At 26.4% G+C, this 10,495-nt stretch overlaps 4 protein-coding genes across 7 annotated transcripts in view; 2 read left to right on the forward strand and 2 right to left on the reverse strand.

Annotated features, from left to right (window-relative positions):
- Positions 1-3,306, forward strand: part of SamDC (S-adenosylmethionine decarboxylase) — a 29,432-nt gene extending 26,126 nt beyond the window's left edge. The window contains exons 3-6 of the mRNA XM_033339814.2: positions 1,499-1,625; positions 2,191-2,293; positions 2,414-2,697; positions 2,776-3,306. Of these exons, the coding sequence (XP_033195705.1) occupies positions 1,499-1,625; positions 2,191-2,293; positions 2,414-2,697; positions 2,776-3,078 (817 nt within the window). The 3' untranslated portion in view covers positions 3,079-3,306. The remainder of the gene's footprint in view (positions 1-1,498; positions 1,626-2,190; positions 2,294-2,413; positions 2,698-2,775) is intronic.
- Positions 3,085-5,972, forward strand: LOC143302742 (uncharacterized). Of its 2 annotated transcripts, XM_076618888.1 has the most exons (2): positions 3,085-3,481; positions 3,692-5,972. In XM_076618888.1, exons 1-2 carry the CDS (start codon positions 3,085-3,087, stop codon positions 3,997-3,999), a joined length of 705 nt encoding a protein of 234 aa, XP_076475003.1. In that variant the 3' UTR covers positions 4,000-5,972. The 2 variants fall into 2 exon arrangements, with proteins under 2 accessions (XP_076475003.1, XP_076475000.1); XM_076618885.1 differs by having other exon boundaries at positions 3,085-5,972.
- LOC117159714 (uncharacterized) lies at positions 5,973-7,422 on the reverse strand. 3 transcript variants are annotated; one of them, XM_033339830.2, is made up of 3 exons: positions 7,116-7,422; positions 6,440-6,797; positions 5,973-6,365 (listed from the first exon to the last, which is right to left on the reverse strand). In XM_033339830.2, the coding sequence occupies exons 2-3, from the start codon at positions 6,786-6,788 to the stop codon at positions 6,160-6,162; spliced, it is 555 nt and encodes a 184-aa protein (XP_033195721.1). In that variant the 5' UTR covers positions 6,789-6,797; positions 7,116-7,422; the 3' UTR covers positions 5,973-6,159. The 3 variants fall into 3 exon arrangements, with proteins under 3 accessions (XP_033195721.1, XP_033195722.1, XP_033195720.1); XM_033339831.2 differs by having other exon boundaries at positions 5,973-6,332; positions 6,440-7,334; XM_033339829.2 differs by having other exon boundaries at positions 6,440-7,334.
- Positions 7,423-7,814: 392 nt separating this feature from the next.
- Arpc2 (Actin-related protein 2/3 complex, subunit 2) lies at positions 7,815-10,464 on the reverse strand. The gene is made up of 7 exons (XM_033339816.2): positions 10,115-10,464; positions 9,579-9,672; positions 9,195-9,294; positions 8,910-9,111; positions 8,616-8,836; positions 8,303-8,504; positions 7,815-8,224 (listed from the first exon to the last, which is right to left on the reverse strand). Exons 1-7 carry the CDS (start codon positions 10,186-10,188, stop codon positions 8,197-8,199), a joined length of 921 nt encoding a protein of 306 aa, XP_033195707.1. The 5' UTR covers positions 10,189-10,464; the 3' UTR covers positions 7,815-8,196.
- Between the last annotated feature and the right edge of the window lie 31 nt (positions 10,465-10,495).

The following is a 10,495-nucleotide window of genomic DNA, read 5'->3' on the forward strand; positions in this document are numbered from 1 at the left end:
TTGCTCTAAGTCCTAAGCAAATGTTCATAATCGCTAAATAATAAATATTTAAACAGTTATGTAATAATATCTAAAATTAGTTTATTCTAGTAACATTAATTAAAGCTTTCCTTTGCAGACTAAAATAAACTGAGGAATGAATAAATAAAAACATATTAGAATATTCTATAATATTAGTAAATTCATATTTAAATGACTATCTTTTTGATTTAAAAAATTATATGTATAGGATGCCATATTTTAGTTTCCTTAGATAAGTATTCCGAAAATTATGGAAGATACTGAAATATGTTTTAGCCAAAAATTGTAAGAATCAAGGAGGGTAGATCATGGTGACATTTATTTGACCTTGAGATAACCTTGAAAAATTCTGCTAAAATAACAAACTGTTAACATAATCTTTCTCTCTTGATATCCTCTAGCTTTTGTCTGAAGCATTTGCCTAAGTCTTAATGCAATATTCTAAATATTTGTTTGTGTATACATTTACAAAATATATATATATTATTAATATTTTAAAAGTATTTTGATCATTTTTAATTAAAGTAAAGATATTTTGCAACATATTCCTATTATACAGGGTGGTTGGTAACTGGTGGTACAAGGTGATTCTACGCGAAAAAAGAAGTCGAAAATATAGAATAAAAATTTAAACAAAAATTTTTTTTTCTTTTTTTTTAATTTTTCCATCGAGACAACGATCTACAGCGAGATCCGTTATAACGAGACGTGATAAAGTGTACGCGTACCGAGCGAAAATTCAAAGTCGATTTTCTCGAAAACAAAGCCTTAAATGAAAAATTTTTATTCTATATTTTCGACTTCTTTTTTCGCGTAGAATCACCCCCTTTCCGCTTGTACCACCAGTTACCAATCACCCTGTATATAAATTTTCCTTCCTATTATATGATAATGATTTAAGTTATAATATGAGCCATTCAAAAACTAAATTAGTTAACTCCATATTTAAAAAGTATAGAAATGTGATAATGTTACAGTACTGTTCTTTAAATTTACCTTAGAATTTACTATTATTTATGTTATCTTGCCATGAATGAAATTGTAGAAGTAAATCATTTATTTCTTAAGATTGAATGTTAATTGCATACTTGTATAATAGAATTAAGAAATTAATAAAGAGTAGAGTTAATCGGTTTGGTTTCTGACAGGCTCATATATGAAATCACAATTCTTAGGAAATGTACATTTACCTTGTATTCAATCTTACATTTTGAACATAATTATATAAATCAACTTCAAATAATTACATGAATTTAGCAATAGATTATTATAACACCACTTAAAATGTAACAATTAAATACCATTATTTGTATTTTAATTTATAGGAAAAGATTGAAATATAAATAATATTAGCATATAAATAAAAATATATTTGATATAATTTTAATATAAAGAATAAATTTTGCAAATAAAATTGATAATAAATCATATCCAGAATTAAATACAAAATATTATAAGTATTAATTTTATTTTACAGTGAAAGCAGCATGTTCCTATCAAAGCGTAGACTTATCCTTAAAACATGTGGCACAACTACCCCTCTTCAATGTTTGGAGCCCCTTTTGGAACTTGTAAAAGAGTATACTGGCTTTGAAGAAGTAGAGGTATGAAACTTCTTCAATATTTTTCATTATTAATTAATTTTGTTACTAATACACAAATTAGAAAATTTTATAATTTCTTAAGTATAGCTTATTAATTAAACTTAAAATATATGTAAAACATTACTTTTATAAAAGAAAATATAAAAAATTGTCTATTTTACTGATATATATGCATTATACTGCAAGAGTAATGTATTATAAACTATTATAATTTTTGTTTATAATCATTACCATTTAAGGCAAACTAATTGAAGTTGAAAGTACTTGGCTATATAACTTGACCTAGTGCATGGATAAATGATGTGTCTATATATAGGAAATCTCTAGTATACAGGATACATCTCTACCTCTTGGTTTATTGATCTCTCCTACTCACGATATAGCACATGACAATACATTTGTCCAAAATTATTTTTAATTTAATGCTTCTTGTCTTTATATCGCCTGTAAATATATATTCCAATTAGTTTTATTTTATTACTATGTATGATCAAGTTATTTATATTTAAAAAAAAACAGAAAATATTGAGATGTGGGTTATATAAAATTGTAATTATTGTTTCAGAATGTATTTTACTCAAGAAAAAATTACAAGAAGCCAGAGTTACAAATATCCCCACATCAAGCATTTGAAGAAGAAGTTGCTTTGCTTGATACATTCTTCCCTGGTAAGAATACTTTTTATGTTTATGCATTTAAATTTTGTAATATTGTATAAAATGAATGTTATAATTATGATGAAGAAAAGGTTTCAAGGAAAATGTAATTTGCTATAATTTTTTTTCTAGCTGGGGAAGCTTATTGTTTAGGCTCTGTAGATTCAGATTGTTGGTATTTATACACTTTGAATAAAGAGAAGTCTGTAGATGAACCCATAGAACCAGATCAAACTTTAGAGATCCTAATGACTCATTTAGATCCAGAAGTAATGTCTCTTTTCACTAGAGATGTATGCTCCTCTGCAGACGAAGCAACTCAAAAATCAGGAATTGACAAACTTATTCCAAACATGATTATAGATGATTTTTTGTTTGAACCTTGTGGATATTCAATGAATGGAGTATCTAGAAATGTAAGTATACTTGCTGGAAAGTAAAAAATTGACATTATATAAAGAATACATATAGAAGTAATTATATGTATTTTACAGGGAAATTACATGACTATTCATATTACACCAGAGCCAGAGTTTTCATATGTTTCATTTGAGAGTAACATTCCAGAAGCATCATATGAGGAAATAATACGACGTGTTCTAAACACTTTCAAACCAAAAAAATTTGTTGTGACCATCTTTGCTAACAAAGAATCAATCGCTGCTACTTGTCCACGTGATTTAGAGCAAACTGATTATCTGAAAGGTTCTGGTGATTGGCTACGTACAGATGTGCAATATTGCCGCTTCAAGAATTATGATTTGACCTGTGCATTCTATTCAAGATTCCCAAGCTGAGGGTTCATGGACGCTTCATTTGGACCTAACCAACTAGGAACTAATGAAGCGCTTATTAATAATTCTATCCGTTCTCAAACTTCCTTTACTTTTTCCAATTCCATAAATGAGGCAAACAAACATAATCAGTCTATAAAACATATATTAAAATCTGAAAATATTTACAAAGAACATGATCTTGTATCTACTCAATATATAAAACATAATAATGAAACAAATCTTAACGAGTGCACTATACAAAATTCCATAATTACCCAAGAAAAAATTATTACAACACCCACAAGTCCAGCAGTTACATCCACTCTTCAATCCATCAATCCCGATGTATCTATAAAAGATAAACATTTAAATACAAACAGTAACGATTGTCATCCTCTGCAAAATCACATGGATATTAATAGAGGTACTAATTCCTACTCTGTGCGATCAGTATCGTCACCACAATTAACAATTAAACCCCTTACACGATCAAAAGTCTATAGAAAAACGTCTTTAAAATCAATGAATTTATCAAATTCTGTGTTAGATCATAGTGTATTTAATCATCGTAAAAGTAATTTGACATCAGAAGGTCGTGTAATCAATATTTCTAATCGTTCCATCACCTCCACAGATGAAAATGTACCTTTTTCGTGTGTTTCGGAATTGACTCAAGGAAATGACTCGAGTGATACAAAAAATAAATGGAATATGGGGGAGGTACATATTACTTGTAATCCACTCTCAACACCGTATCCGTATTCCACGCCACACCATAACATTATGAGCGAAACTGTAACAGAACCGCTAGATGATGAACCAAAAGGTCGAAGCTGCGGAAATTTTTTACCAATCTTATCGTTGATTCCACAAACAGTCATCAGCTTTCAATATTTAAGTCCGAAAATGAAATTTTCGTGGTGGAGAAATAAGATCTCGTGAAGGTACGCTTAAATGGACTATTTAGCGCAATTGTTGCTAATGGTTTCGTAGCGCAATTGTTGCTAGTGGTCCTGTAGCACAATAAAATGCTATTTGGTCAAGTTCTATGAAAACCTCTTACCTCGTAGTGAATTCCCAATCTTCATCAATTAGAGGTATCCTGTCATCGTTACACTTATATGTCAGTCAGCCTATACCTCTTTGTTACTATAAATAGGATCATACTGAAAGAACGCATGCAGGTAGATTTTAAAAGCATAGGTAGTTCCTTCACTCTATGGAAACGTTTTGCACAATGTACAACGACTTCGAATCCTTTAAAAATATTGTCTATATTGTACATTACGCTTCTGTTGGATCCTCTAGTCCATGAAGTTTTTCCTACAGTTTATTAATTTATAGTAGAATAAAACTTTCTTGCTCCATGTGGAAGATTCTCTTATAACTTCCTTTACTTATATCTCAATATTAGTTATAGAAATTCATTTTAGAAAAAATCAATATGGATTATGCAACAGTATAGATCTAATTTCAAATGAGATACATCAGTAATATTACAGTTTCCTTAAATTTATTCCTATGATTTTTCGTTGAGAAAGAAAAATATCTATTTAAGGGAGAAGTCCTTATAAGAATATTTTTTTTGTAAAAAAATATTTAAATCTTAAAAAAATCTTATAAAATCTTAAAAAAAAATATTTATGTAAGAAAATATTTCTTTTCTATAAATATAAATATTAAATAAACAGCTTCTTTCTTAACTTAATGGATTATTTCTAAAATAAAATATATTGATCCATACGAGCTTTTAAAAGTATTAGACTTTTAAATGTCGTATTTCATCAGAGTATAATTAAAATATTCCATGTGAATAACTACTATATGTGATATTATTAAAAATATGGAAAATAATACACCAGTTGGTGCTGTACAATGTTAAAAATCTAGATTAATTCAATTTCCTTACTAAATTTAGTTTCATTTTATGAAGTGGAAGGAGCATTAAGGTAGTTAAAACACTATGATTAATTAAATCATTCCTATATGCGTGTGTGTATAATATGAGCGAGCGATATATGTATATATGATAAGTCATATTTCTTCTAAAATTTTTATTTCTCTATGAGAAATGTTTATATCTATAAAGAGACCATATTTCTAAAAAGATGATTAAAATTTAACTTTTATTAAACTCATTTTATTGAATATTCAGAATTTTATTAAAAGGATTCATATTTTGTTATTTTTTCTGCTACTTGTTTCTCATCTTAATGCTTTTTACGTAAAGTCAATCGTAAAAATTCATTTATAATTTTATATCTGGTTCATTTTACAATAATGTTAGTTATTTTTTGTTTGCCAGCTAATAAATAGGTTTTATAAATATTTATATTCTGTTAAATTTTATAACATTTCCACAAATTGTTTTAAAATTAAAATAGTAAATAATTTTATAATTGTCTTACGTACATAGTAAAGAGTAAACAAATTTTGGTTTTCAAAGAAGAGAGAGAAAGACAGAGTAAGAGAAGAGAGAGCGAAAGAGAGAGAGAGACAATAAGAATTATGTCTAAAAATTTTGTTTCGTATACATATAAGATGATTTAACTCTATAAATGTACTAGCATTAATAACTTATATCGTTTAGAAACAAACGTAATAATAATCTTTAATCATTAATGAAAATATAAAATTTGTACTGTGATTGCTTCTTCTTTTATGAATAATGTCTCATTTAAATTACATATAATTTGTAACAATTTATTTTATTTAATAACAGTGAGAAATCTGCACTTTTAACAATACTAACCATCTAATAATATAAGTAAATAAAACATAATGTGGTAGGTAATATACATTAGTCCTATTAAGTGCTTTCTAAAATGTATTATCTTTTGCTATAGATTATTGTTGCATGTATGATAAATTAATTTCTGTATTATATTCATAAAATAAAGATTATATTTAGTCAATTAACGCTGTATAGAATTTATTTCATTTAATATTATTACAATGAATACGTGATTTAATTAATTATTACAAATTTTAACTGAAAATTTAATAATACTAACAATATTATTGTTTCAAAAAATTAATCATAATTGTAGATATAGTATTTAATATCAATGTTCTATAATGACGCATTTATTTGTAAATTCATTAAATTATGCTGTCAACATTAGGATGTTCTTGTTTAGTAAAATGAATTCCACTGAACATTGCATTGAATCTTGATCGTAATCCATGTTGTATATTCTTATATGTTGCTTCTTGATGATCCTTTTGTACCTCTTGTACTTCCATATCAAATTTATTTTGAATTTTGCTTAATGCTAATAAAGAACAAATATGTGTATTTAAACTAACTGAAATAATAAAGTAAATCAATGAAAACATTATTAAGCGTTTTCTGTTACAACCTTGCTTTGGACTCCTTTACCTTTCTTCAAGTCCATATCATCCATTTCCGTATTACTGATTTTAGATAATTCTTGTCTGAAACTCTCTGTTATTTTTTTTCGAATATAATCAGCTTCTATTTCTTGTTTAGTTCGTGGCACTCTAAATCGGATACAACAACAAAGTCCAATCAATACACTAAGTAAAATAGAAAGTATTATGCCAGCAAGTTGCCAAACTCGAAATCCTGAAAATGCTTCATCTTCCAACCATTTTTCAACTCTGCCTTCAACACAGTCTCCAGGTCGTACTGCTATTTCATGAGGTGAACATGGTAGAAAGGATGAAGATAAAATTGATGCAATAGTTGGTTCATCCAATTCCTTCATAGTTAATTACTAAAAAGATTCAGTCACTTAAATAAATTTTAAGAAGTAAGACATATTTAAATGGAGAATAAATATCATTGTTAAGTCATTATTGTGAATATTTCATTTCATTTCTTTATAGTATTAATCACATAATTATATATCATGTATAATTATAAATGTAAACTTTAATTAAATGAATTTTTACATTAAAAAAGTAATGCAAAATAATATAAAGTTTGTTTCTAAACGCTATCAACAAAGTATTTTATATTAATATCACATTATAGTATATATTCATACATTTTAACTATAATAAAAATGGTTATAATAATCTATGGTACTTACATATTTTAAAAAATGTAATATAATCTGTATTAACATAAAAAATTTTTAATTCGTTTTCACTTAATCATAGGAATAATTAATACAATGAAAAGTTTTAAACAGAAGGGTAGAACAGTATGGAATACTGTGTGAAAGAATGCGTATAACTGAAATTTTAAGAGGCACATACTGTAGCTTTTATGTCAGTGTTAAATAAAGAGGTGTGGTTATTAATGAACACCCGTATTTGGCACTCCCTAGTTTTCACCTTAATCATGTCTTCCAACCCTTACATCCATTTGCTAATTACAAATCAATAGTACTAATTTTCATAGTCATTAGATCAATATTTCCGATTAATACAAACAAAGGTTTGGTAATTACATCACTTATAGAATTAATACTTTTATTATCTTACAATTATACGTTAATAAGAGACAATAAAATATAGCTAACAAAAATAATTTATCAAAAAAGACAGTGCTATGTTATTAAACATACAAATGATACATTGATATATTTCTTTATAAAATCCACGCATTCCTTGTTATTTTAAACATTTTCGTTGTACGTGGAATTTATAGAAAATGACAATTTTCCTGAAATTAATAAACATAAAATATGTTTTAAAAAAGTAGAACATGCGATTATGCATCTTTGATCATAAAGCTTAATAGCATTAAGATCATATTTTACATGTAAAAGTAGTAAAACACAGGATATTTTTTAACTTTATTCATAAACAGACTATGTATTCCCTGATTTTTTCGAAGACTTTATGCACTCTTGTAATATTACTTTAAGAATTTCAATATAAAATGGCTTTTTAATCATGCGTTTCGTTGCTGTACACACATTTTAAGTATGTTTACAGCAATATAGATTTTTCTAAAGATCATTGTACTGTTCAGAGACAATGAGTGGTAAGACTCAAAGACTGACAGCTTTTAACTCATTAATCTGATGAATTAGAATCTTTCATTACAAACAATATTTCTTGCCAGAAGATCAAAAAATTTCTAGCAAATCTATGAGATAAATGAGAGCTTTGTCATTTATCCTTTATTAAAACAATATAAGGAATATAATCTTATGTTTACACTCATTCCTTCCTGATAAACGTTCTACCTCTGTAAAACATAAAACATTTTTATATTTATTATCCTAATATAATGTATTAAGCAGCATATATTTTTTAAAGAACTTACGTAATGGTTTTCTTCTCAGTGTTTTTCGATTGAGATCTTGCTCTATTTAATATCTTTAGGAAGTCTGTTGTTTTGGTGCGCATCCTTGAGTGAATATAAACTTTACTATATTTAATATGATAATGTAAGTAATTTCTAAACATGTGTATTAAATCAATAGTATTATCACGAGCTTCTCTATTTGTATGCCTTGGAAATAATACTGCAAAAAGAAACATATAACAAATGAGATAGATAAATATGTAACTTTTAATATTCTTTGCATGTTTTTTATGTTCTTTTAAAATTTAGGCATAATTAGATTTATATCTACCGAATGTGATGTATCCAATGCAGTCTCCAACAGCTGCCTCAGAATCTTGTAATTCTAATGGTGGTTCACGGTGATTAAATAGAACCTGTGGAGCTGTGTGACTTGCACGTCTTCCTTCTTTCAATTCTTGTAAAAATAACTTTCCAATAACCATATCATCTTCATCTTTAAATATTGTGCTAAATACCACTGTTACTCTATCACTTTTGGCTTCAACATACCTTTATGTAAAATATGTATAAATTAAATATAGCTTACTTTCATTATCATTGCAAAGTGAAAGTATATTCTTACATTGTTTCTTCGTCTCTATATTGAATTACTGCCCTTTTTTGCAACTGGGTACCTGGTGAATCATAATACTCTTCTTGAAAATCAAAATACTTCTCAAAAACACTGGCAAAACAGTGTCTCTTTAAGAGTGCAACTTTTTTAACTAATGATTCCCAATCTTCGGGCAAATTTTCCAAGTCTATTAATACAGAAACATTGTAACCTAGTAATGGAAATACAAATATTTTATTTAATAATTTTTGAATAACAATTTTAAGTACTTCAAATATAATTTAATTTGTTTACCATTTTCTGGAGCTATAAGGTAAGATCCGTATTCACGTATAAGTAATTCATCAGCCCCATGTTCTTGTAATTGTTTATAAAATTTAAGTAAAATACTTATCTGTAACAAAATGAAGAATGTTAACAAAAAAAATCAAACACATAAAAATATCAAAATATAAAGTAAAAAATAAAATAAAGCACATTATATAAATCTAAATTTGATTATGATAATACTGAAAATGATATAAATAAATAATAATAATAAATAAATACTATAGTTATAATTAAATATAAAAAGTAATACATCAATTTGATAATATTGTTACTATAAAGAGATGATTATATGAAAACTTATCATGCAATGAAAAGTACAGATATGATAAAGCTTTTTTTAAAACTTACTCTAATTTTTGACTTGTCACCACTTAAGTTAGAAATATGAAATAAAACTCCATCAAAATCTGCTATAACAACATCTGTGGATTCTGGTTTATGACTACAAAGAAAATATATCTTAATTGTATTAAATACAAAATTACAAATTGATAACAGGAAAAATTAATTACTTAATAACGTTATAAAATTATTTTATATATATTTTGGCTATATGTTATTTTTATGCATTATTTACATAGTCTCGTATGCAATTTTTAATATTAAAATAATCAGATATATATATGTAAAAATGTTTAAGCAGAAAATCAAATATTATGAACATCGCATTTTATATAAACACTTGTTTGACATAATGCAGAAATCTTGGATTTAAAACTGTTTGTTTTAATTTAGAGGGAAATTTGTAATGCATATATTAAATATTCTACTACAATAAACGTCACTAATATTTGAAACGGACACCGCCCTAACTTATAATCCCTAACTTTATCTTAAAAATGTGCAAAATATCTTGACCTTAAAAAAGGAAGCACTTTACTTACCCCGACAGAGTATTTTTTATTTTGTTACTTAACGTTTCTTCTAGTATCCTATTGTGTATCTCTAACAAAATCATTATTATATCTTATATTAATTAGTTTTAATATTATAACACAGTAATTACTAATTATCTACTGAGGAATTTAACCATATACACGATTCTGACTAATTTCTAATCTTTTCTCTTGAACCAAGTGATCGCAGGTTTAACATAGCCAGGTCACCCAACCATACGTTATATTGTACCACTACTAATAGCAATTGATTTATTGGACAACATGCATTATATGTTATTTTCTTGTTAAATATGTTAAAATTTCCATATTTCAATCACTTTTATTGTGTATAAACATGTATAACTACAAACAAACATTTTTATCAAT

The sequence above is a fragment of the Bombus vancouverensis genome, chromosome 5, assembly GCF_051014615.1.
Source record: "Bombus vancouverensis nearcticus chromosome 5, iyBomVanc1_principal, whole genome shotgun sequence".
Classification (NCBI taxonomy): Eukaryota; Metazoa; Arthropoda; class Insecta; order Hymenoptera; family Apidae; genus Bombus; species Bombus vancouverensis.